Below are 27994 nucleotides of genomic sequence, written 5' to 3'. Positions count from 1 at the left end.
AGATAAGGTCTTTTCATTTCGTTATTCAGTCCCCACTATCATTCTTGACTGTTTAATCACTATCTGCCTAAGAGTGTATGTATATAGGACATGTAGATCAGTACTATAATTTCACAGATGAGGTCACTATGGTCCAATGGTCCAAAAGGTATGGGACATGCAGCTAGTCAGCCAAGACCCTTAGGCCAGAGCTTATCTCATATGACAGTGTGCCAATCTTCTGTGCTATTTACATCTTTCATGTTCATTCATGAGAACTTTAATTGGTTCCAGGACCCACACAAGAAACCAAAAATCTGTGGAAGCTGAACTCCAGTAATTTAGCCTTATGTAAACTATGGATACGAAAGGCAAGACCTCCGTATCTACAAGTTTCACCTTTATCCAAGGATGCAGAATCTGTGGAGATAAAGCAGGTCCTCCGCGGGGCAAGGGGTGCTGGGGGAGACCGTAAGTGAAACAACCACAAAATAAATAAATCTGTCTAGCCTTCATTTTTCAATATTTTCTACCCTCTGGGATTGGAATGACAGCTACTCAATCTATGAGGCCTGTTTAAGAATACAGATTCCTGACCCTTACTTAAGACATAGATAATTACTCCTTCTGGAAAATCCACCTGAAGGATATTCTGATAGAAGAGTATGGGGACTAATTAATTAGAATAAAAATAATTTAATGCTTCATTTTACAACAGATTTTCAACTACTAATTGCAAATAAAAATGAAAGTAAGTATGCCCCATGCGGTGGCTCAGGCCTGTAATCCCAGCACTTTGGGAGGCTGAGGTGGGCGGATCACTTGAGGTTAAGAGTTCAAGACCAGCCTGGCCAACACAGTGAAACCCCGTCTCCACTATACATATGTGTAAAAAAATTAGCTGGGTGTGGTGGCGTACGCCTGTAGTCCCAGCTACTTGGGAGGCTGAGACAGGAGAATTGCTTGAACCCAGGAGGCGAAGGTTACAGTGAGCAGAGACTGCACCACTGCACTCTAGCTTGGGCAACAGAGCAAGACCCTGTCTAAACAAACAAAACAAAACAAACTATATATATATATATATATATATATATATATATATATATATATATATATATATATATATATATATATATGTCAGATACATTTAATACAGCTCATGCACACAGGGTGAATGCTGAAATAAAAATATAAAACAGAAGTTACAGAAAGATAGCATTTCTTTCCAGATTAATATATAAATGACTCAAAATGTGTGGGGCATTTTCATTTTTTTCCCTCAGAATTTAAAATTTTTTGTATGTCTATTGCATGTAAAGTATAAATCTTTTTTTATGTTTCTGAAATGTGGCAGGTGGTTGGACTATTATTTTATGATACATCATTTGTAACACTGCAGTATGAGAATGCTATCCTCTTAATAGCCTATAAGGCAGACATATCTCCATTTTACTTGTGAGACAACAGCTTAGAGAATCTAAATAACTTATCCAAGAAAGCACAGCTAATAATTAGGCTGAATTTTTGTTTACCATTATGTCTAAAAAATTCATGTAAAGTTGTCAGTCATACTCTGCTATGCTTCCTTGAGAATGTTTAATCTCACATGCCATTCTTAAGTCTGCAAAATGACTGAAGCTATATGAGGTATAAACTGAATAAAATTTTAATAATAATAATAATTATTATTATTATTTTTGAGACGGAGTCCCACTCTGTCACCCAGGCTGGAGTGCAGTGGCACGGTCTCAGTTTACTGCAAGCTCCGCCTCCCGGGTTCACGCCATTCTCCTGCCTCAGCCTCCCGAGTAGCTGGGACTACAGGCACCCGCCACCATGCCCGGCTAATTTTTTTTTATGTTTAGTAGAGACGGGGTTTCACCATGTTAGTCAGGATGGTCTTGATCTTCTGACCTCGTGATCCACCTGCCTTGGCCTCCCAAAGTGCTGGGATCACAGGCGTGAGAATACTTATAATAACTATATATTTGCCATATAAAGACACAACAATTTTATTGGAGGAAAGACTAAGACTACAATGAGTTTAAAAAAACAAAGTGGGCATATTTAAAATTATAATCTTCCACATCATTTTAATAGGCTGATATAAAAATACACACATGTCAAACGTACTACCTTAAAACTGTTAATTTTATGACAATATGCAAGCAAACATTAGATGCAAATTACAAGCCAAGTGTTCTAAAATACAAAATAAAAATCTGTTGTTTCCGTTTCTATTGCTTGTGATTCTTTTCTATCAGCAATTTTTAAAAATCTTACCTTTTATTATAGTCTTTACTGGTTAAACTTAAAAAAATAAAGGGCAGACTATCACCATACAAGGTATTTAATAATCTTCCCTCATTCATCAAGGGGAATTTAAACAGACTAAGTAATAACATACTTAGTTAACATAACATACACAGTCTTCAGACTAGTTATGACATCATTTCCATCAATAACCCACCCTGTCAATTTCCATTACACTATCAAAAGGGGGTAACGTATACTTCCAAAAATTGCCTCAATTTTTTATCTTTAGTGAAAACTACCTCCTCTTGTGACTGATGGACACAAGAACATTTTAAAAAACTTACCCCTAACCCCGCAAAAGAGAAGTAGTAGTAGGGTGAGTTCGAGGAGCCTAATAGGAACCTGTTGGCTTTTCCCTGCATATGTCATATGACCCTGTCAGATTTGGCCTAAATTCTTTCCTTTGGTTAATACATTTGGTAATAAGTTAACGAACGAGCAAGCCATATCTGAATTTTCTTTTAAATATTCCAGCTGAGATTTCATGGCCAGTTGCCTTTCTGGTTGGAGTGAAGAAAAATTATAGGAGCTGGGATTGTTTCTCTTAAACCATAATTACTAAGGATTTATGCAATCTTAAAGCTTGCTTCAAAAGTTGTGAATACCGGAATAAATTCTGATCCTACACAAACATTATGGGTACATTTATTGTCTCTCTTGATGGGGTCATTGTGGTGGTGGGAAGAGGGCTGAAGAACTGGGAAGGTAAAAAACAAATAAACACACACACACACAAAACAAAAACTCCACAACTGACTGTCAAAACTTCATTTTCATAGTGCAATGTTCTAAAGAGTATGATCTTGGCACACTGAACAAAGAAAACACTGATTGAGAACAGCCAAATAATGCTTTAATATAGTAATCTATGTAGGATACCAAGTAATTTTTAAAAAGGAAGTGTCCTTACTCAATAATAAATTCATCAATAAAACAAAGAAACAAAACCACTCAAATTCAATTACCCAAACATTCAATGAAATCTGAGTATTTTTAGTTGTAGAAAAAGGCCTGGGCTTTCTTGTTTCTAATCTAGTGGAGAAAATAAACCTAGAAACAATTCCATTATAATCCAATGTGTGCTAATTTTGGTTCAAAAAACCCATAAAGGAAAATAATTCCAATAAAATCACTATGTTTCTACAGAATAAGATTATGAAATAAAGTGAAATAAGACAAGAACATTACAATCATTATATTGTAACTGCTGTTTTTATCTGTATTTACCACAAAGCTACAAACTCGATGACAGTGAATAAGGATGTTTTTTTCTCCTAGTCAAGCAGAGGCTGGCTTCAATATTGTATTGAACACAGATATTCAATATTGAATAAGTAAAAATTTTAATCACATAAAAATTCTAAAAAGGAGTCTAATAAAACTATAGAAAAGATAAAATAGCAATTACTTTCAGTAATTAGAAATAAAAACAAAACTTGCTATTTATATACTATTTACAGTATTTTAAAGTATTACAAACAAGATTCTTTTCTGTTTTTTTGAGACAGGGTCTCGATCTGTCACACCCAGGCTGGAATGCAGTGGCATGACGTCGGCTTACTGCAACCTCCGTCTCCTGGGCTCAAGTGATTCTCCCACTTCAGCTTCTCAAGCGGCTGGGACTACAGGCACATGTCACCGCACCCGGCTAATTTTTGTATTTTTAATAGAGACGGGGTTTCGCCACATTGCCCAGGCTGGTCTCGAACTCCTGAGCTCAAGCAATACTCCCGCCTCAGCCTCCCAAAATGCTGGGATTACAAGCATGAGCCACTGTACACGATCAGCTTTAACTTAAAATTAGTAATGAAATATTTAAAAGACCCTTAAAGTAAATAGCATTTAATTTGGATTAAAGATCAATTGTTAGCAAGTGAAAAACCACAAAAAAGCCAATAACACTGACATTCAAACTCACTTTTTCCACAAAGTCACAACAGGTTAAATTATATTTTACTACAATTTTATAAAAAGTTTACAAAGATGTGAAACATAGGAAACATGGTCCTTTTAATTTATTCGGATAGGTATTAGAAATACAAGCATCCTGACCAGGCATGGTGGCTCACACCTGTAATCCCAGCACTTTGGGAGACCGAGGCAAGTGGATCACCTGAGGTCAGGAGTTCAAGACCAGCCTGACCAACATGGTGAAAACCCGTCTCTACTAAAAATACAGAAATTAGCTGGGCGTGCTGGCAGGCGCCTGTAATCCCCACTACTCAGGAGGCTGAGGCAGGAGAATTGCTTGAACCTGGGAGACAGGCTGCAGTGAGCCGAAATCGCACCATTGCACTCCAGCCTGGGGGGCAGAGCAAGACTTCGTCAAATGAATGAGTGAATGAATAAATAAATAAATAGAAAAGCATCCTTTGAGAAGCAGTATAACATCTGGAAGAAGCCAGATAAACGTGGGCTCAAAATTTTGGTTCTGCCTCTTATTAACTTCATGAATATAAGTCACGTAATTTCTTTGAGAATAAAGCGTGTTTGCGTGCATATGTGTATGTGTGGTGTGAAACAGAAGTCAAAGTTCATTCCCCCTCATTTGGATATTCAACTACTCCTGCCCAAGTCACTGAAACACCTGTTTTTCTCATATACACTGGAGTGGCAACTTGGTCATTAGGTATCTAAATGAGTAGGTCTATTTCTGGATGCACTACTCTGTTCCGCTGTTCTATTTATTTATCCTTGTGCCAATACCATAGTTTTAGTTACTGTAGCTTTCTAAGTTCTGGTATCCAGCAGTATTAAGTTTTCTAACTTTGCTTTTCAAAACTGTCTTCACTACTTTTGGTTCTGCTTTTCCATTTTCATTTTTTGCATCACCTTATCAATTTCTTTTTAAAACCTAATTTTATTGATAGCGTTCAATCTTTAGACCAACTAGAAGAAAGCTGGTATCTTTATAATAGGGAGTCTTTCAACCTAAAATATGGTATGTCCTTCCATTTATTTAAGTCATCTGTAACTTCCATCAGCATTTTATAGTTTATAATGTAAAAGATCTTGCACTTCTTCCGCTGGATCCATTCCTAGATATATCACAACAAAACCAACTCCAGTGAAAATATTCTCTACATATAAGAAACAATTTTTCAATGCCATTCCAAGAGATATATGCTACTTTCATTTTTATGTTATTTGGCTAACACTGCAAATCTCTCATGAAGCACATCTGCCTGTATTTTAAAGGCTACCTTTTGATCCTTAGGGTACCTTATAAGCATGGTGGAATGGTGTAAATTACAGGTGAATTCTTGGTAGATTAAAATAATCTCTGCCAGCTACAAATTATTTCAAGTCAGTGTCTCCATGTGGAGGCTACTGAAAATTTCAGTGGGACGAAACTATTTTTGTGCTGACTATGCAAAGTATAACATCTGGCTGCCAGGCATTTAATGCCAATAGAATCCCCACAATCATTGTAACGAGCAAACACTGTTGCCGCACATTTGCAAACTGTTCACATCCTTGTGAAGTCTACTACTAGGCATTTTAAACAAGTGGCCCGAGTGATTCTGATGCCAAAACACAGGATGGGATCAAGTATTTTCTAGTCTTCAGTTTGTGATTATCTTAACTAAGTAAATTAACTGGTGAAAACTTTCTCAGACATTAGAACCACAATGTCACTGATAATGTTATTAAAGGATAATAAATAAAAAATTAGTAATCTAAAACAAGTACAACCAAGATCAAGACATTTTTATACAGAAAACCAAACATCACAAATTCTTCCATACAACTAGTAACGTAATTTCTTCATAACATTATTTCCTACTCATCAGCAAATAAATTACTTCTAGGTCTACCAGAGGGTTGTAGCTGTTTTTCAATTTATATTAACAAGAGAACCTGTAAGTAAGATTCTGTTGAGAGTCGGGTGTGCTGCTCTATACACAGTCCCTAAATTGCCTGCCTTAGATTAACAAGTATTCTTATTACAAATAAGAAGTACAAGTATAACATATGTGCTTAGACAAGTATTTTTATCTAAATCTCAAGAATAACTAAACTGAGAAAGGAACCTAAAAAGCTGGTAATCCTATACATACTTTAACCAAAGAAAAGCATAACTTATACCATAATGAGGTAATCATTAGATTCTGAGAGGCTAATTAGAATAAGTTATTTATATACTTTGTAAAATTGTTCAGTTCCTATAGAATAGCATAATGGAAAAACGAAGAATAGTATCACGAGTCAGAACTGGATGCTAGCCTTAATTCTGTTATTTACTGGTTTGGGAAAGTCTATTAATCAACTGATCTTTAATTTCTTCATCTTTAATCAACAAAACACTCTGACAGTCTATGCCAACAATTAGGATGAAATGAAATATGAATATGAAGGTGCTTTAAAAAAAAACTATCGAATGCTATTCAGTTACAGAGAACTGTAACTGCTAAAGGATAACAGTATTTTCAGTGAATGCTTCAAATAATTAATATTGTTTTCTGCTTTCATTAATAACTGTATGTGAAAAATGGCAGGTGGCCTTACTATCAACTTTGCTGTACTAATTTTACTTCTCTGAATATTTTATCATAAGAGAAGCACAAGACTAAGTCTGCCAAAGGCCAGCAATTTTAACAGAATGATTCTAAAAATTTATAATATCTTGCCTATTATTAAAATTTTCTGTAACTGGAAGACAGGTTATGAAATTTTATAATCCAAAGCAAACTAAAGCACAGCCGTTTACTTGCTGAATACATGACATTCTTCAGACTTGATAGTCCCCTTTCAATAAATTTTACTGAGTTCAAAGCCCACATTACACTTTAGCACCCTTTTTGTTAAGAAAAAAATAGCTAGTTCAAAAATGAAGAGGTACAGGGCAAGAAGCCGTTAGTTTGTCAAAACCTAAGTTAAATAACAAAAATATGAACACTGCTTTATACCTAGAGTAAGTTCCACATCAATCAAATTACTATGAGCATAAAGACTGGAGTTAAAAAAAATTATCAACACTATATTTAAAAAGTTTATTAGAAGAAGGAAAACAAGGAAAGAACTAGTCAGCTAGCTCCCGGTAGAAAAATAAGGCAATACTAGAAATATTTAATGTTCTTCACAAGGAGTGAAGTATCTCCAAAAAAAAAAAAAAAAGATGCTTACTTCTGTCCTAGACAATGATGTATAAAACAACTGTAGGTAGGCTGCCCCCCTCCTATAGATTAATACAACATGAGAAAATAACTCAATATTTAATATTGAACCTGAAGCCCAGAATTTTACACTGTTCTCTGCATTTCAGGGTAAAAACTATTAATCTTAAAATCATTCTCTCTCCAAGTTGTTGTCAACAGGAGAACCAATATAAAGGGGCTCCAAGGGGCCAAAGAAGGTGTAATTTTAGAATCAAAAATAGATATAAAATTGATGTCTTACACTGCAGTGAACTGAAACATATCAATTATCCCCAAAATCTACCCATTTGTAGATAACAATGAGGATAAAAACACAAGTCACCTTTAAAAGTTGCTAGGGCATCAACGTTATTCTGAAAGTAAAGGAAAGAATCTTGCATTATTCTGACTCTTACATGAACTGTCATCAGTTGTAACCTTACAACTGATGAGGGATAGCTATTCTTCTTTATAGAAAAGTTCCAGATAATAAATGAATAAAGAATGACACAATTAACAAATTATCATTTTGCAACCTCTGGAAAAAAAATTATCAAAGGCTGCTAAAACCATTAGGTGGATCAGGCTGGTCATCTCACAAGGGAGACAACCAAACACGTGTCTCCCGATACAGTGCAACAAAAACTAACAGAACCCCATGTTGTCAAAATAAACCAACCAACCCATAAACTATCTGACCAAGCCTCTAGATCAAATTCCAGTTTACAGGAAAGAGACATAGGAACATCTTAAATACTACTATGGGGAAGCAATCAGCAAGGTCAAGAGTGTGGGAAAATAAATAGGATAAAGTTTCTTCATCAAATAAATGGAAAGGGAAAAAAAAGATGAAGGAAAAACAATTACACATTAAGACATATCAAACAAATGCAATGTATGAACCTTATTTTGACTGTGATTCAAATGGAACAATTGTTAAAGACATTTAAGTCAATTAGGGAGATTAGAGTTAATAATAAATTATTTTAAAATGTATGACATACTGTAGTTATTGTTTTGAAATAGAACCTGGTATTACACTATAAAAAATGGAAGAATTATTTTTACACGCATCTAACTTTAATATATTAGAATAAGCAACAGAGTTGCAAATTTGAACAAGTGTTTTAGATTTTTATAAAAAAATTAACACCCCAAAACTATGCACTGAAATTCTTATACTTCAATCCAAAAGTGATTACTAGTCATCCTGCTAAAAATACATGTGTTGGTTATAAGCCTATCTTAAAAAATGAAAACTTTTTTTTTTTTTTTTTTTTTGAAAGACAGCACAGACTGTTGCTACTGGGCATTTTCTGTGAATCTCAAATAACTAACACTAACAAAGGAACATACTGTGGGGATGCAGATCTCAAGCCTTACAGGTAACTGTAATGGTTGTAACATTCACATTTTAAAATAAAATCTCCCGGGAAAATAATCTGGAATTAATTCCAACCAATTCTAATGAGAATTGAGAGAACTTATCTCTATCTTATGATTTCATATTCTTGATATGTGAGCTCAGTAAAATTACTTTAAAAATATGCAAATTCCATTTCCATAGGTCTTTTATACTATCAGCCTTGAGACTTGATTCATAAAGAAATCCACTTCATGGGTACATAATTAAAATATTTTTCTTTTTTTTTGGACAGCCTTGCATCATGATCCATTCATAGGGAAGTGCAGAGTAGATTATTTCCATGAATAGTATGCAAAAAGAAAATTTATGAAATCCTTCAAGTTATTTTCAATCTGGTATGGGTCTATTTGTTGTTAACAATGTTGCCAGTCATACTACCACTGGTATGGGTCTATTTGTTGTTAACAATGTTGCCAGTCATACTACCACTAAAAACTATGGGAAACTGGGGGTCACAAAAAGAAAATAACACAGGTAATTGCTAATTCCAATCAGAGGTGTATTAAAATATCAGATTTCAAGCTGAAGCTATGTTAGTCTATAATGCAGAATGCTGGCCCAGTGGTGATTATTTCCCACAACTGACCAGAATTCCTTCCCTAAGCATCTATTAGGCTGCTTTCTTTACAACCTAAAGAAAGGTAGAGAAGCACATATCTAGATTGCTGTTTAATCATAGAGACATCTAAAAAGTCATTTATATCCGATTTCTAAGCAAGCTGTGTAGAACCTATTTACTGCCATTTATACAGGCACTAAAGCACAACACAGCAGTAAGAGCTGAACAAGAATCTGATCTGAAACTTACCTATGAAAAGATGACAGGACATGACAAAATCTTAACAATAAAACAAAAAACTATTATGATAAGTCTTAGATTTGTTGTGTTCCAAATTTTTGTGTCCATTTCATAGGCATGTCTTATGAAGGGAGGATGCCTGGGCAGTAATAACAGAAATCAGGAGCTGAGCAGCTCCTGCGACTAAGAATACATGATAAATGAAGAAAGGTATTAGGCTAAAGATAGGTAAATCTACACATCTAGTACTGCAAAGTGGATCTTAGGGCTCCATTTGAATACATTAATTGGCTGTATATGTTCAGTATCAATACCCCAAATGAGCAAAGGCCCAGAATTTGGGGTGGAAGACCAGAGTCTTTAAAAAAGAAATCTAGCCCACAGTGTGTGCAATAATGTAAATCAAAATGAACACTGCAACAGATACCTTTGTTACATGGACATTTATTGTATTAGTAAGTTTTTTTGTTTGTTTTTGTTTTTTTCTTTTAAATAGCTATACCCATGTAATTGGAGGGGGTGGTCAAACATAATCACTAACTTACAGTACATCTGCTTACAGTAGCAACATTACTTTTTAAAACACAAGCTGATTTAAATCTTTCCAATTACATAAAAGCTGGCAATAGAATCCCTCAGTTTCAGCTGAATAACTAGAATTATAAAAATTCAAAATAAAGTTTAAAAAAAATAATTTCTTTGACAAGATAGGGATTCATACACAGCCTCTGATATCCAAAGCCCTTCAAAACATATTATCAAATGGATAAATACTTCCTGGAGAGGGAAAAAATGTAATCACCAATTTAATAATTTGGGGGTGGGAACAATTTTAATATACAAATATAAACAAAGTTCTCAATGCTCCAACTTCAGGGGTACAACAAGCCTAAAACATTTTTTTTTCTTTAACATATCCAAAAGAGAAGTATATGGCCCAAGCCTATAAGCTTCCTTAAGTGACAAATACACTAAATTCAAATTCACTGAAATAATTATCTGGTAAAATGGCCAGGCATAGAAAGACCAAAGCAAAAACCAGTGTACTAACCTAGTTCAGTAGCTATGTAACTAATGTTTTTCTTATGGTGTGCAAATCTTTTGATAGTGAAATTTCTCTTTCACTATTATGTTTAAATAGTTGACTTTTCAGATGCTCTAAAACACACAAATCAAAAGCACAGACAAGAAAAAACACACCATTATATTTCATAAAAGAAACATAAGAAACAATAGGGGGGTCTTTACCTTATTGTACATTAGACCCTCACTTTGAATTTTCAGGAAAGTAGAACTTTTTCAAAAGACTAATATCTAAAAGCAAAAGCAATTTGGCATGTTTTAACCAACATTAAATATTTTACATATATTATAAACACACACACAAACACACATACATGTATACATACAAATAAAAAGGGTTTTGGTTTTTTTTTTACCTAAATGCAAACTGGATGAGGATCCATGTGATGAAAGTGATGGCGGTGGCGTAAGTGAATGTCCTGGAGTTTGGCTTGGCAGAGGCATGCCTATTGGACTTGGAGAGGAGGAAAATCCCAGACTATTGTAAAATGGTTGCCCTATGGGTGCTAGGCTGCTACTAGATCTTTTGTACAAGTCAGAGCTAGTAGATAGAGACTCTCTCCTTGTGGCACTACTACTTGCAGAACTGCCAACTGAAGAAGAAATAAAAAAAACCCTAATTACATACAGTGTTAACTGAATAAAACCTATCCCCAACTCTCGCTGGGTAATAACAGAAGTGATCACAATAATTATTTTTAGAAACATTTTGGAGAAGATAATTACTGTGATAACTATATATACTAACTTATTAATCATAAAAGGGTATAAATGCACCCCAATAAAGAACCAAATACTTAACAGAGCAGTCATATGATTCATTATTTCACACATATTTACCACTGACACATCTGATTACTGTGCTTTAATACCCTGGTATGATTTATAAACCCTGGAATTGCAAGTTGTCTGCATTAGGACATGCTAGAGATTAAATTCCATTAAGTTTAAATTCTGGTAGTATCCTAATCTCTGAAACCTGCTTCTTAGACTTTAACTCAATGCCAAGAAAAGATTATATGAATAAATAATTAGTACATTTCCTTCACCATTCATATTTAATTTGTCATCTAGCTGTGTTCAAAACATAGCCCTTTAAGTCCATATTGGCCCGAATATTGATCAGTTGTGAAATACAGAGAGCAGCTAACTCAACAGTATTTTTTACACTACACATTCTCCCTTGTTCTTTAACTACATTACAAAGTAACTCAACTTTTCTAAAATTAATAGCTCTCACTGTTATCAAACCAAAGACATACTTTCACTTATCCCACAGGACTCTTCTACTCCTAAGATGCTAGTACTACTGCCTCCTGAGCCCCTTACTCAAGGCTGATCAGGTTTTTGTCATTTGATAATACACAATTTCTCTTACTTTACATCCCTTAATACACTGCATACTGAATTTTTACTTAATACCAAATGTAACTATTCTCCTTCTAATCCTTTTTCCTTTTATAGTGCAGAAAATAAAGGCCATGTAGGCCCTGGTGAGCTATACATGCTCAGAAGAGCTAATCAAGATCTGGCTGTTAATCAACACCTGTCTGGATAATCAAATTCCACAGCATGCATCTCTAAGGGCTGTCCAAACTCTCAGTTCTCAAGTCTCACTTAAAGCCCATATATTCAAGTATGTTTCCTTCCTATTTCTAAGCACTAGCCTCTTTTAACTGAATAACTTTTACATCTAAGAAAATTTCAAACCACATTTCTGAACCTGCCAAATACATTTTTAAATGACAAGCTCTATATTCGGACCAATATGGCAATGCTTTTCAAGGGATCTAAGTTTCTATTAAATCTTATTTAAGCACAAGTCATATATAAATAGGTCATACAGGGTATAAAGAAAAAAATTAAGGAGAGTACACCATGGGTAGACCAAGGTAAGAGTATAATACAGACGGAAAACTTAATTACGTTGGTTTTGCCAAATTCAAAATTCTATAAAGGGGTAAAAAAACCAGGCTTATGCTACCACATTAGGCAAAAGATTATAATGCTATTCAACCTTTTATACCAGCCAATGCAGTTTCTGAGACTGATCATGTTTCGTTGAAAATTTTACATTTTAAGATATCATAGTAAGAAAATACTAGGTGTCTATATGCATTTTTATTGCAAAAGTGAATTATAAGCACATGTAATAAACAGTTATTCTTGAGTTGGTTTTGGTAAAACTGGCAATGTTTGCTACATTAACTATGCTAATTTAAAAGGACACTGTCAAAGTGATTTTTCTAAAATATGGCTACATTTTAAATTCCTATTTATTTCAGAAAACAATTTAACTGACAATGAAAAGACAACAGCTCTAATAAGAGCAGCATTATTCCCCTGACAAATAATCCAAGAAACCAGTTTTAACACATGCAATATTATTTTCCTCCAAAAAGGAAAAGTCAAGCCCAACATTTAAAAATAATTCAGAAATAACCTTAAATATAAAGAAGCTGGCTCTTTAAGTTTTACTATATGTCTAAATTATCTCCAACAGTATGACTATGAGATATGAAACAAAGTGTACCTAAAATATCTAAGAGGGTAGACAGACTGCTAATCATTCATCGACTGTGAAAAAAGGCTAAATTATAAACTTTCAATTGTAACAACACTTTAAAAAATAACAGGTCATAGAAAAGATGATTTAAATTATATGTTATGATGTTTAGGCTTCTTGGCCAACTATATCATAAAATGGGGTATTTAACACTGTTAAACATTAATAATTTCATCATAGAGGTAAGAGAAGGACTGTGTATGTTACTTGTATATGTGTATACAGGCACACAACCATATTATGTTTTAGAGCTCATGTAAGTATGTAATTGCCATAATGTGAAAAGGCAGTGCGCAAACTTGTAAGAGTCCATATGTATAGCACTTGAAAAAACTCCCACAAAATGCCCAAGAGGAGAGAGATGATGGACTCTTTACTGGCATTCAGGGGTGGCAATCACTAATGCTCTCTAAAGCAAGGTAAAATGAAGCTCTTACAGATTGGAGTCAGAATTGAGTAAGCCATGCTTGTAAATAACGGAGGTGTGAAGGTTAGTTTTGGGGAAACAGGGCATCTGTAGTGGACAAAATGTTCATGTCAATCAATTCCTGAAAGGGGGAAAACAGCCTTAACTAAGAAACAAATGGAAATTTGAAAGAATTGAGTAGGGGCCTAGAAATCTGAACCAGACCATCAGTGACATACTACGTGAGAAAGGAAACATGGGGTTTAATCAATGCTCTCTTTTTTCTGAATTATTTAGGGCCTACAATTTATAATTTAAAAACTATTTCCACAAGTTTGTTTTTTATGTTACTTGTTCTTCCAGTTTTCCTCAGAATATTTAGGATTCTTTGGAGAAAATGTCCCAATTGTGTTAGAAACAAGGAATGAGTCCTATGGGAGTGCGTGAGGTGGACAAAGAGATACACAACTCCAAAAGCAATGAAAAAACTCAAGTACAAAATTGAAAAGATTTAACAATCCCCATGTTCACTGGATTTTCCCTCAGAAATTCTTATGAGCAGTCTTCAGATAATTTTGTGTCAGTCCAATATGACATTCACTTATTGTATTTCATTACAATAAATGAAAAAAGATTCTGCCATCTAAAAGTTTATGGCTGTTCTAGACCATCCTTCCTGTATATATGAATGATAAAAGTTCAGAAGACACTCCCTTAGAAAACCGGCAAGCATTGTTAATAATGCCTGGCATGTGTTAGTTCTGCCATTTTCCACACCAGAAAAGAATATAATTTGATGTGGTAAGAAAAGAGATGAGAAACAGATATTAAGGACTGTAGCAAGTTATGTTATAGAAACAGAAAATCTCTTGAGGTCCAAATAGTCCTATCCTCATGAAGTAAAAGCTGCCAACTGCACCGATAGAACTGGGTCAGCTGTTTTTTCCCTAATGTTTCCTGAGTACTGTGGAAACCTCACAGAAAACACCAAGTGTATCAACAAGAAGTCAACGTGGGCCTCTTCTGATTTCACTTAGTTCTTCCTCTACCACAGGATCCAGGAACCAGTTTGAGTGGGTCAATTATTTAGTGAAGCTATTTAAAATTTTGATTTGTTAAGTGTTATATAAAGCTAAGATACATGAATAGATACCCTTTTAAGTGAATTTTTAGTGACAAAGGCTAACTTATTTAATCTAAAAGATAACCATACTGGTAGCTTCTTAGGGGATTCTGTGTAGAACATTTCGTTATTTATACACACACATATGTATTTTTTATATTAGGCCAAATTTAAAAACTGTAATAAACTACCAGCATTTAATAAGAATAAACCATCTAATAAGCACACAAAGATAACTGCTTTAAAATACCAAAAATTTAAGATGGCAAAATATTTGCCTCCACAAACATTATGTAGTGAATGAAGATGAGCTAATAATTAATGAATAATATATTGACCCAAATAAACCCTACTAAAACAAAAATTACAGTAATCAATTCCTAGAGCCAGGGAAAAAGGAAATGTATTATATATGAGTAAAGAACAGGCTGCCTATAGTGAGTTAAACATTGGTGAGTGTTGAAAAGATTTGCAGGATTTTTTTTTCCTACAAATTAAACCAGTAGTCCAATACTTTATTCCTGTCCTTCCTATCCTACATGCTATTACTGCTTATTTTAATGTTAAACACACTCATATACCTCTTCCACTTAGCAGAGTACACTCATCGTAAAAACAAACTTACCTGATGAACCAAATCCACTGAGGGCTGAGCCTATAGCAGCACCCAAAGAGTTACCACTTCCAAAGCCAAGAGATGTACTTCCAGGTTGACCAGGTCCATGAGAAAATAAAGAACTACTCTGGGAGCTATTAGTCAAAGAACTGCTTCCATAAAATGAATTAGATTGCAGATTAGTGCTTGGCTGCTGTTGCTGCTGCTGCTGTGGTGGCTGAGTGCCAATTGGCCGAAACAGACCATTTGTGCTGCCTGTAAGGCTACTTGCAGTTCCTCCAGCTGCTGCTGCTGCTGCTGTAAAATAAATTTCAGATACTTCTTTAAACCACCCAGAAAACTCTGTATTTTAAAAATGATATCTCAACACCAGAAAAATATTATCCTAAAAATGTCAGTTACACTTACCAGCTTGTGCTGCTGCTGAACTAATTAAAACAGGTGTTGGAGCCATTAACCGAACTGGAGCTCCAAGGCCAGTCCTTGCTCCAGGGCCAACCACTAAGGCACCAGTCTGATCATAATAGGCAGTTGGAGCTAGTACTTGATAGCCTAAATAAAATAAAGGTTTACTAATGAAAGCACTTATTACAAAAACATGCATATTTGTTTTCCCCTGCATTTGTATTTTTTCAACTAGACAACACAGCTATTTGTACCATTACTATAAAATCCTTAGTTATATATGCAAAGCAACACATTTGACAAGGTCTTACTAAATATATGAAAAAGTAATAGACTGTCATTAAACATTTTTTCTCTAAATTTTACTCAGGGGCCACAAAATGAAGAGGTATTCTCCTTAATATAGAAACTACAGGCTATGAAGGAAGGGCTGATATTAGAAAAAAAAAATCACCATTTAGTCCTTCGAAGAGGAAGGATTAAAAAAACTGGGAGTAGCGAGGTAGAACACTGTACGAAATGTTTACTGTGCAATTTCATTGAAGTTCAAAATCAAGTGCCTCATTACCAGCATTCCGTTAGATTTTCATTTGTAACCATCTCTTTAAAAACTTAAGCCAAACATTCTATTTGTGAAGATTCTCAAGCTAGAGTTTAATTAAAAATCACACAGGCTTTAGTTTTATTGTAGCCTTAAGCACAAGGTAGGTAATCTTCACAACTAGTGGAGAATAAAGTTAACTTCTTAGCAGCCTTTCTCAATGGAGATTCTCTGTTGAACCAAAAACACAGAAAATGATTTAAGTAAGTATTTTGTTAATTCTCCTAAGGGTGGTATATAACAAGCATCACTCTGGAATCACAGGAGAGAAGTTAACTATATACACTGTGGATACTTCAGAGCAGTAATAAGGCTTTATTCTTTTCTGGAACTCAGTTTAGAAAGGCTGCCTTATAAAGCGACAAAAAACTGAGGCCCAATAACCTTACAACTATCAGCAAAAAATGCATTGGCAACTTTTTTTCCCTTAAAGAGTGCTGTCTTGCTCTGTTGTCTAGGCTGGAGCACAGTGGCATAATCATAGCTCACTGCTGCCTCAAACTCCTGGGCTTACGTGATCCTCCCGCCTCAGCATCCCAAGTGGCTGGGACTACAGGTACATGCCACCAGGTCTGGATAATTTATTTTTATTTTCTACAGAAATAGGGCCTCACTGCGTTGCCTAGCCTAGTCTTTAACTCCTGGGCCAGCGATCCTCCCGCCTCGGCCTCCCATCTGTGTCTGGCCCTTTAAGAAGTTTTTAAAAACACAGACTATACTGAAATACATTCCAACATCAATTTTTAAGTCTTATTTTGTTAATACTATGCAGAAGTGAGAGTTACAGTAAAATTAGTGATAATGCAGCATGAACATTTTATTGCCTTTAAACACAGTAGGCTAAATTCAGCTCAAATAAACAGTGCTCAGATAAACACTTCACCTGTAAGACACACATGCATAGGTTGTTTTTAGTAAATACAGTAATTCTGATCAAGAATAAGCATTAGCACGCTGCTAATAAAACATCCACATTACTAGTAAATTTCAAGCTGTACATACCAGTCAATAGTCTTAACTGGTATGTGTGGTCTAGTCCTAAATCCAAGGCACACAGAAAACATTCTTGTTCAAAAACATTGTCATTTACTTAACATCTGAATTTGAATTAAAAGTAAATCCATTTGGACATTTGGCTATAAACACTCTACTGACAAATCAAACAGCACTTAACTGCTCCTTAACTAAATTTTGCGTATATAAATTCCCAGAGAGGAAATAACCCACAGTCAACTCAACTCTGAAGTCCTGTTCATTTACCTTCTAAATCTTTCTCAAATCCATCCATTCTCTTGATGGCTACTTTCCTGTCCAACCAGATTATATGGTCTGCCCTTGCTCTTTTGTCCCATGTCTGTAACACGTTCTCCACAGAGACTGTGGTCTGAGATTGATATGAAAAGATATCAATCCACACTCTTGCTCCAAACCTTCCAAAGGGTTTGAAATGAAAAGCAAAGCTCTGAATATGGCCCACAACATGATCTGGTTGGTTCCTGGCTGTCTTTCTAGTTTTACCTGGTACTCATGTACCTTTTACGTATTGGGAAAAATGGGGGTTCAAACTCCTCAGAGGCACCACGATTCCCCTCAGCACAGGAGTTTGGTGCATTCTGTTCCTTTGTCACAGAATGATATTTTTTCCCACTCTCATTCTCTACTTAGCTTAATTTTTCATGAATTCATCCATTTGACAAATATTTATCAAGTGGCTACCACATGCCAGCCACTATTCTAGGTACTGGGATAAAGCAGGGAAAAATAAGGAAAAATATCCTTAAAGGACATCATTTTCTGCTTCAAGTGAGATAAATGAAAAATAAGTAAAAAGGTATGTTAGACAGTTTTACATATTAAAAGGAGAGAAAAACCAGACAGGGAAAGTGGATAGAAGTTATTGGGCAGTGACAATAGTGTTAATAATTCAAAGCTGAGAATCATGAAGAATCTCCATAACAAGATGACATATGAGGAAAAATCTAAAGAAACTGGGAGAACTAGTCAAGCAGATATCTGTAGGAAGACATCTCCAAATAGAAGACACAGAAAGTAAGCCAGTACGACTGAAAGAGAGACGGAGCAAACAGTAAGACAGGCAACAAGGGGCCAGATCCTTACAGGTCACTGTTAATAACTTGAGCTTTTACTCTGACTTCAGGCAGGAAACCATTAGAGTTTTGAGGAGAGGAGTGAATTACTTCGACTTTTCTTACACCCAAGTTACTATGTAGAGAGAGGACTCCATAGGGGAGAAAAGAGGGACAAGAAGATGTGAGAACTCAGATGGAAAGCTAATCCAGAGGAGAAGTAATGAGGACCAAGTCAAAATAGAAGTGACAGTAGAAAGGTAGTTGAATTCGGAGAACCCTAGAGATTTGCTGAGATTAGACGTGGGATGTGAGGAAAAAAGGAGTCAAGGATTCCCCTTATTTTTTGGCCTAAGAATTATAAGAACAGAATTTCTATTTATGATAAAGATGGACATCATAATTTATCTAGTCAACATTTTCTCATCTACTAACATGAGATTGTTCCTAATAGCTAACGATTAATTTTCCTGTTATTGGTTATTTATGCCTTCTCTGTTTTGATGAGTCTCTGAGGTTATCAACTTTATTGTCTTTTCAAAGAGGTGGTCAACTTCATTGTCTTCAAAGTAATTTCCGGGATAATTATTTTGTTTATTACTTTTCATTCATATCAGCTCCTATTTTTATTATTTGCTTCCTTCTACATTCTTTGGTTTTATTCTCTCTCTTTTTTTTAGAGTTTCTGGATAAATGCCTAACTCATTCATTTCCAGCCTAATTTTCTAATGTAATCATTAAAACCTATATATTCTCTATGCTATGTTTTTGTTCTAATCCACAAGTTTAAATATGTAGCATTTTCACTGTAATTCTGTTCAAAAGTTGCTAATTTCCATTCTTTTTGTCTATGGCCATACAACCCTGATCGTGCCTGATCTCATCTGAATTATCTTTTTGCTACTGAGAAAGTCTGTGACTGGTTAGATGAATGTATGAAGAGCGGGAAAAGGTAAAAAAAAAAACGATGTAGTGAAGAATGAAGACAAGACATGGGGAATTGAAAAACAAAAACAAAAAAACATGGTCCTCGTACTCAAGAATTATGCAATCTAGCAGAGGACGAAACACACCCCTTCTTAATTCTAAAATGCCATTTACTTTAACATATGACATAGATCTAACAACTTCCCTTCAGAGAAACAAAACTCTCTAAGACATTTCCCATCTACAACCACATTAAAATAAGAGTTGTAGAATGGTGAAAATAAACCACAAATAGCTAAATGAAATGCAAGGCACACAGAAGTACTAAAAGAAGATGCGAGTAATATACCAAAGAGAGCAGACAAGGGAGTAATTATCAATGAATGAGCACTGGGAAAGATTGAGGAAAGCTTCATGAAAGGGACCATATTAAAAGATGAGAAGGATAGTTAATCACAAAATGTTTATGGGCTGAAATTTTAAAAAGCAAGAACTATATACACCAATTTTGTTTAAAATTTATAAAGGGGTATTTTAACCTAGAAAAAAAAAGAACATGAGCTACGACTAGAGGCATAGAAGTGCATGGTATGTTTGGGTAACAGTATATGGTCTAGTGCATTAAAGCACAGGACTATGAAGGAAGTTGAGAGATTTGGTAGGCCTATAATCTCAGCACTTTGGGAGGCCAAGGCAGGAAAATTGCTTGAGGCCAGGAGTTCAAGACCAGTCTGGCAACAAAGACACTGTCTCCATAAAAATAAAAATGACCATGAGACAGAATGGTAGAGAATTGGCAAGTTATTGGATGTGGAGGCACAGAAGAAAACCAATAGTTAAAGATAACCTTGAAGTTGCAGCCAAGAGTTTCTAGTTCTAGAGAAAGTAAAGTGAAACAAGGTAAACAGTAGACAGGAAAATTTGGAAATGTGTGTTCATTTTCCAACATTTTCAATTTGAGGAGTGCCTGCAACATAAAAGTAGAAATGTCTGGTATAAGGACAGACATGTATTAGGTGTTCAGAAAAGAATCCAAGATGCAGATGTAAATTCACAGGGATAATAGTTGAAAGGATTAATGCAAATATACTCTCCTGAGGAATAAGTCTAAAGTATCTCCGCTTTTCCTACCTGAAACGAAAATTCAAAAAGGAAAATAACTTGGGCACGGTTACACAATAGCTATGTGGTGGAAATACAGCAAATCTGACTCTGAAGAAGGCAGCCATTAAGCCCGACTGTCTTTTATATTTAAGGATATACATAGAGGAAGCAGAGACTGATAAAAAAGCAATGAGAGGTGAAAAGGCTATGAATGAAATACCACTCCGCAGAAAAGAGTTACAAAGAGTTGGATACAGTCAACAGGGTGAACTGCAACAAACTGAGCATAAAAAAAGATACAGAGGAAATTATACTTTGTAACTGTCACTAAGTTATATTAGAGATACTGCAAAGGAATTATAGAGGCAGAATTTAAAAGTTATGGGATAGAGTATAAATTTTGACAAATAGTCCATGAGGGAAACAGAGCAGAGATAAAGCTTTTTAGGATGAACAGGCAGAATAGCACAGTGGGGTTGAAAGGAAGGATTGGGAGAGGGAAAGACTAAAGATTCAAGACGGAAAAACAATAGCACACAGGATATAAAGCAGAAGAGTTAAGAATAGAACAGTAACTAGGGATCTGATAAAGTACTGAAGAAAGCTAGAAAGAAGAGCTAAAGTATGAGCCCTGAAGGAACATCGATTTTCTCAAGTGAGCCCTTTTTAGTATACACATTAGCTTTATAACTATGTAACTATTTGGATATGGAAAATGAGAATTATTTCATCATCATAGTCTGGGCAGAATGAAGTAAAGAAGGCATCAAAGAAAGTTTTAGTGTGAGGGGATCATGTGAACAGCCCAAAAGTCACTGAAACATACAAATACAAATCCTAGTAATGCCCTTCTTATTAGAGTGGTTTTTTCGTTTGTATTTCTAAAAAGGCTAAAAAGTTGTGGCTCAAAAGATTAAGTAATCCACTTTAAGACATGTTGTGTGGCTGGGCGTGGTGGCTCACATCTGTAATCCCAGCACTTTGGGAGGCCAAAGTGGGTGGATCACGAGGTCAGGAGTTCAAGACCAGCTGGCCAATATGGTGAAGCCCCGTCTCTACTAAAATACAAAAGAAAAAAAAAAGTTGGGTGTGGTGGCACATGCCTAAGAAATGAGTAATAGGGCCAGCATCAAGAGCCTAGGAGGATCAATGAGTTACAGGACACAGCAAACACATGCAGGCCAGAGGCACTCTTCTTAATTCCAGGTTCCACAGAGAAACTAGTTAAGCAGGAAAAATTGTTGTACTCCGTAACTCCTCTCCCTGTTCTACATATAGCTAAAACCTAAGAAGAACCCAAAATAGTCTCAGTGGCCCTCAAAAACTCCCAGCTCACTTCTTTTCAGCCCAACGTCCATGTGCCTAAAACAACTTCAGCTTCACAGTCCATTTCTCAAAAGTCTGCTTTTGCCAAGGTCTCTAATCCACAATGACTCCATGACAGTAGAGTCCAGGAAGCAAAAATATATGGCTGGGGTATAAAAAATAAAATAATGAGAATGCCACCCACTCTACTATCATTTCTACTTCAGGGACAGCAGGATGAAAATCTCTTTATCCCGTGAACCAGACAAGATGATAAATTCAGATCTTAAAATTCCAGAGAGAAAGAATAAATGTAATTGAAATAGAAATCCTTCAAACAACAAACCAAAGTATTTACAAGTACTTAATATATAAAAGAAACCCTCAATCATGCAAGTCATTATTTTTTCCAATACACTGAACACATTTCCTAAATGATCTGAATAGAAAAGTAAACTGCATTATGATTAAATGGAAATTGGAACTCAAATATCATTAGTAAGTAACCCGTATACGGACAACCACTGATATACCAAAAGTGAAAAAAAGCATACTTAAATCTTCAAAAGAGAATGGCAAGTTATGCGTTATCTACTGATATTCAAATATAGCTTTAAAGTTTAAAAACAAGTGCTGCATTTTTTTTTACTTAGAAAACAACCGTTCTTCCTCCATTATTATTAGTGATCATTTCACAAAAAAGTACTTTGTTGCCCTTTCCCAAAAGTTGTACAGTAGCAATGGGTAGAAATTTTATACTGTATTTTTTTATACTAGGCTTTCAAAGACACATTATCGACACTGTTGCTATTAAGTTATAAATAATAGTTTTAAACGCTATAAATGGGCTAAACAAGATTAAACAGGGTTCAAAGTAAGAAACATTAGCGGCAAACTCTTCTGCTATTAACTAAAAGATTATTCTTATAAAGCAGGAGTGGCAAATAGGTTCTGTCTTGCATACCAACTCTCAATAACTGTTTTACTTCTTGAAGCAATATATTAAAAATTCTGGGTTAGGATTAGATAGATGCTATAAAAAAATGGCTGTGTTGAGAATTCGGATACATATTTACCATTCCAGTCATTGAGTCTCACAATCAATACTGATTTCAATTATTAGCATCTGAGTTCTAAATATTTTGTTACAAGGTAGGCAAGATTTTAAATACAGTTTGATTTTTTTCACTCTTCAGTGTGAGTACCTACACTTAACATCTGAAATCTATTCAAATTTCCACAAATGACCAATTGTATACCTGGCATGCCAGTAGCAAGACCCTGACCAAAAGCCAATGTTGGATTTGCTGCTGCAGCTGCTGCAAGTGATTCTGCTTGCTGCCCTTGCTGACCCTGATTGGGAGTAAGAGGACGCTGACCTGCTCCAGCACGGAGAACCTACAAAGGTAAAATGATTTTCTTAAAATCAATATAAAATAATAGATAAGTAAATTTATCTTGGACAACTGTGTATTTATTACAAACAGCCTTTGGATATTTTTTAAACATTTACATGCATGGAAATGTAGATTTAGCATGAAAAATCACAAAATACATTAACATCAAAAACACAATCACTAGCTCTTAACAGCTAGAACAATCTATAAAGCAACATGGAGGTTACAGAAAATCTTTGGTTAAAAACTATTTCTAATATTTGTGCTCTTTAACAAGGTAGTTTTTAAAAAAAAAATAAATAATGAGCTTTTATTATTCTCAACAACAGAGAAGACTCCAGCCTGACATCCACTGGAACTGAGTCCACACTGTGGAAGGCACAAGCTGTGGCAGGGCCTGGAAGACATGCCTTAGAGATTCCCTCAGTCCCGCCACCTTGTGGAAGATATTTCAAAAGAATGAATGGTAAACTCATGTGACCAGCAGGGAGGACAACATCGAAGAAACTTTCCTGCCTAAAATCAGGCTCTGTCCAGAGCTAGTACATGGAAGGAGATACTTCTCCTGGGGTCACATCTTCACTGGAAGGCAGGTGGGAGCTCACTGCTGTGACCCACATATCCTCCTCTCTCGGCGTCTCTATTCTGGTACTTTATCCGACCGACTGCATATTCCTCTGTTCCTTGGCTACAGTGTTTAATTCTTGAGAAGAGAATGTTGAACAAGTCAAGTCCTTGTCACCCTTAGTCAGAACTCTCATTTGATTTGGAAGATTTGTGCTTCCATTTTTTCTTCTTTTTCTTTTCTTTCTTCCTTTTCTTTCCTCTTCTTTTTCTTGTGTTTCTCTTTACTTCAGAGGAACTGGAGCTGCTCCCATCTTCATCCAAGATAGAATCCTCCAGTAACTGTTTTAACTGCTGTATCCTTACATCCTTTTCATGTCTTTTATTGCCTCACATGCTGCCATATATGGGATCTTCATGTGCTACTCTGAACTGCTCTTTCAGTTACCTTTGATAAAGAAAGGGCATTGTTTGTCGCCCATTTGGTGACCATACCGTTTGCAACACCAACCTAAGCATCCTTTAATCTTGTTGCTTTAGGAATGAATTTTCCATCACCAAGAAATTATGAAGCAATCCAATGAAAAGTAAGTGCTTAACTTTGACTTCTTTCCCCAGTGGCATCCAAAGTCCTTTAGTTGGTGTGTGAGCCAGAAATTCCCTGACATGTTCATTGCCTGGTACATCTGGTATGCAGTCTTCTGGCTTAGTGTCATCTTCCTTGATAAGCCCAGGAGGAGGTTTTTTCATAAAAGGACTCCAGGTGCATGAGCTGCATCATGCTGCTTTTGCTCCCGGCACCACTGCCCTGCAACTTGCCCGGGAGGTGGCCAAAATCCTGGCCTCCGCTACTTGATCCCCGCCTCCCTGTGGCTGGCCCCACGTCAGTGCACGGAGCCCCAGAGCTTAGCGCCGTCAGGCCCATAGCTGACAGTTGGTAGTTTTTTTTTTTTTTTTTCCCCCCCAAAGATTTGTTTGGGAGTAGGAGGAATGGCAAAATCTTAAGACTTTAAAATTAGATTTTTTTCTGAGACGAAGTCTCGCTCTATCACACAGGCTGGAGTGCAATGGCATGATCTCAACTCACTGCAACCTCTACCTCCTGGATTCAAGTGCTTCTCCCACCTCAGCCTCCCCAGTAGCTAGGACAACAGGCGCACGCCACCACGCCTGGCTAAGTTTTTGTATTTTTAGTAGAGACGGGGTTTCACCATTTTGGCCAGGCTGGTCTCAAACTCCTGACCTCAAATGATCCACTGCACCAGGCCTAAAATTAGATTTTATTAAAATTATTTTCTAGGCTGGGCGCAGTGGCTCACACCTGTAATCCAAGCACTTTGGGAGGCCAAGGCAGGCAGATCACCTGAGGTCGGGAGTTCAAGACCAGCCTGACCAACATGGAGAAACCCTGTTCTCTACTAAAAATACAAAATTAGCCAGGCATGATGGCACGTGCCTGTCATCCCATCTACTTGGGAGGCTGAGGCAAGAGAATTGCTGCCGGGAGGCAGAGGTTGTGGTGAGCTGAGATCACTCCATTGCGCTCCAGTCTGGGCAACAAGAGCAAAACTCCATCTCAAAAAAAACAAAACAAAACCAAACAAAAAAACACTAAGGCTGAAAATGGAAATACGGAAAGATTCGGCAAATAAATTCGAATTTGTTACGAGACTGATGCAGACCAAACCAAGTTTTCAGGATTCAGAAGCCTTAATAAGAGTAAAAGCTGCTTTTAAACATAATATTTTAAAAAGAACACAGGATTATATACCAAAACAAGGTGAAAACTTAGTCTGGTCAAGGTTTACTATTCCGCAATACATAGCTGTTGTAGCAATCATACACAAGCATGATAAATTTAATCATTAATTTTAAACAACTCAGGACAAGTGGGAGTCGTAAGTCCTTCTCTGTAAGTAAGCATCAAACACAGGTGTGTATATTTTAAGCTAATGTGACATTACATTTGTCCAAAGATACAGATTACAAAATAATTTATTAAACAACGAAGTGATATGATGTCAAAGGACTGAGCCAAAAACAGCTTCAACAGAGCATCTGTGTAGAATCAAAATATATTACCCAAGAGCGGTGGCTCATGCCTATAATCCCGGCACTTTGAGAGGTCGAGGTGGGTGGATTACTTGAGGCCAGGAGTTCGAGACCAGCCTGGCCAACATGGTGAAACCCCGTCTCTAATAAAAATAGAAAAAATTAGCTGGGTGTGGTGGTGCACACCTGTAATCCCAGCTACTTGGAAGACTGAGGTATAAGAGTCACTTGAACCTGGGGTGGAAGTTGCAGTGAGCCAAGATCGTGCCACTACACTCCAGCCTAGGTGACAGAGTAAGACTGCTCAAAAAATAAAAAAAATATATATTAAAGGAAATTCAGAATAAAGTTTAACTGCCAAGTAAGCAATACCATGGTGCTTCTTCGGTATAAATACAATGAATGTGACAGTCAGAATTCTGTTATTTATTATAGTGTTTTTAGATTTATCAAGTTAGTTCTTTTGAAAAAGGCTGAAATTTTAAAGATATAAACATCTTTCTTTTTCCAGAAATTAAAGCTAACCTTTAGTGAAAATATTTTATCATTTCTTGCTTAAAAATAAAAAATACCTACTAATCCCTTTTTACTGGTCAGAAACACATTAACATTTAAAATTGTAATTTAAATACCTGGAAGAATATGAAGGAATAATTATTTTGATAGGAACATTATTAACACACTAACATGAAGTGATGAAAAGAAATTTAGAAACTGCTAGAGATTTCAAGATCGCAAAATAACAGAAACATAGAAACTGAATATAACCAAATCTTTTAAATTCATATAATACTGATTAGGAAAAAAAAATCCCATGAATAAATACTTGCCTATCAACTGTATGCCAGGAGTCGTGTTACACAGTGAGGAAACGTAAGTCGAAAAACACAAATCTTAAACATTAGGAGCTCAAAGAATTTCAAAGAATACTTGGTATTACTTAATAGAAGGAAGGCCTACCTGTTGCTGTCCAGGCTGAGCTTGTGATGCTGCTTGCTGACTGGCTGTGTTATTTGCCGCAGCTGCAGCTTGCTGCTGAAATAAGTTGGCTGGATACACCCCCCATGGAACACCGTAATACTGAGGTGGAACCACTGCTGGACCTAAACCCCACACCAGACCCCCAAATAAAAAGTTACTAGATTTTACATAGACATGAGGTTAGCTACCTATCATCAGATTATAAAAGGGGGCAGGAAGAAGACTTAGAGAAGAACATGTCTTTATAATAAAAGACAAAGTATTGATGGGTAACAGTAATGGTCTTAAAGGGAAAAGATGAGAAGCCAACCCCAAGGAATCCAACCTCAAGGCTACCAATAAACTGACAGGACACTTAACCATCTATTCAACATTTAATGAATGCCAATTTTTTGGGTCTGACACTATACAGATAATATATTCAGGGAACACAGATTCCATAAAATTAAGATTTTTTAAATGCTCATTCATCGTTTCTCTCAGAGAATTTTGACTACTGAGATGGATTACAAGATACTTTTTAAATATTTTACTTTCCAATCTATAACACAAAACTGGGGAACATTCTGGTACCAAGCATGCTACAATGGTATTTGAGTTGAAAACCTTAAATTTTAAAATATTTTTCATATTTCACAGTCACGATTCTCACAGAACAACTGCAAATTATAAGAAAACAAATGAGACGTCAGCATTTATGTGGTTAGGAAAATGAAACTGAGTCAAGACAAGAAAGCACTAGATAATGTAAGCAGAAAGAAAAATAGAAGGCAAACTAGGAAAACAAGAATAAATTGTTCCTGCTCTAGTCTACTTTATTCAAGATAATATTTGATTCCTGGAAAGTAAATAGTTTTATGCACAATAAGCTTCACCATTAAAGTAATGAATAAAATGTCATGATTCCTGACTTACATAACAAACATGTCCTAAAATGTTGTCAGTGGAATTTTAGGACATCTTTATTTGTATTAATGTATTTTTAAAAGTCAAACTCTCAGTTTCACGTTGCATTCAAAGGGGAAAAAAGCCCAGTATATTTGACTGAATCACTAAAATAAAAAGCTTTTATTTCTACAGATAGCCAGGTAAGCTGAACCTGAAATGAGGACTATTAAA

General features: G+C 35.7%; 1 protein-coding gene across 31 annotated transcripts in view; it reads right to left on the bottom strand.

Annotated features, from left to right (window-relative positions):
* The window catches only part of PUM2 (pumilio RNA binding family member 2), a 103249-nt gene that overhangs the window by 18510 nt on the left and 56745 nt on the right, over positions 1 to 27994 (bottom strand). For 14 of the 31 annotated variants that reach the window (XM_055378767.2, XM_055378771.2, XM_055378766.2 and 11 more), the window contains 5 exons: positions 26855 to 26997; positions 23141 to 23279; positions 15861 to 16004; positions 15462 to 15749; positions 11098 to 11334 (listed from right to left, as the gene is read on the bottom strand). In XM_055378767.2, the coding sequence (XP_055234742.2) occupies positions 11098 to 11334; positions 15462 to 15749; positions 15861 to 16004; positions 23141 to 23279; positions 26855 to 26997 (951 nt within the window). The remainder of the gene's footprint in view (positions 1 to 11097; positions 11335 to 15461; positions 15750 to 15860; positions 16005 to 23140; positions 23280 to 26854; positions 26998 to 27994) is intronic. The other 17 variants (XM_055378786.2, XM_055378777.2, XM_055378778.2 and 14 more) reach the window with 3 other exon arrangements.

Source organism: Gorilla gorilla, chromosome 12 (assembly GCF_029281585.2).
Source record: "Gorilla gorilla gorilla isolate KB3781 chromosome 12, NHGRI_mGorGor1-v2.1_pri, whole genome shotgun sequence".
NCBI lineage: Eukaryota > Metazoa > Chordata > Mammalia > Primates > Hominidae > Gorilla > Gorilla gorilla.
This window is presented reverse-complemented; position numbering and strand designations above follow the sequence as displayed.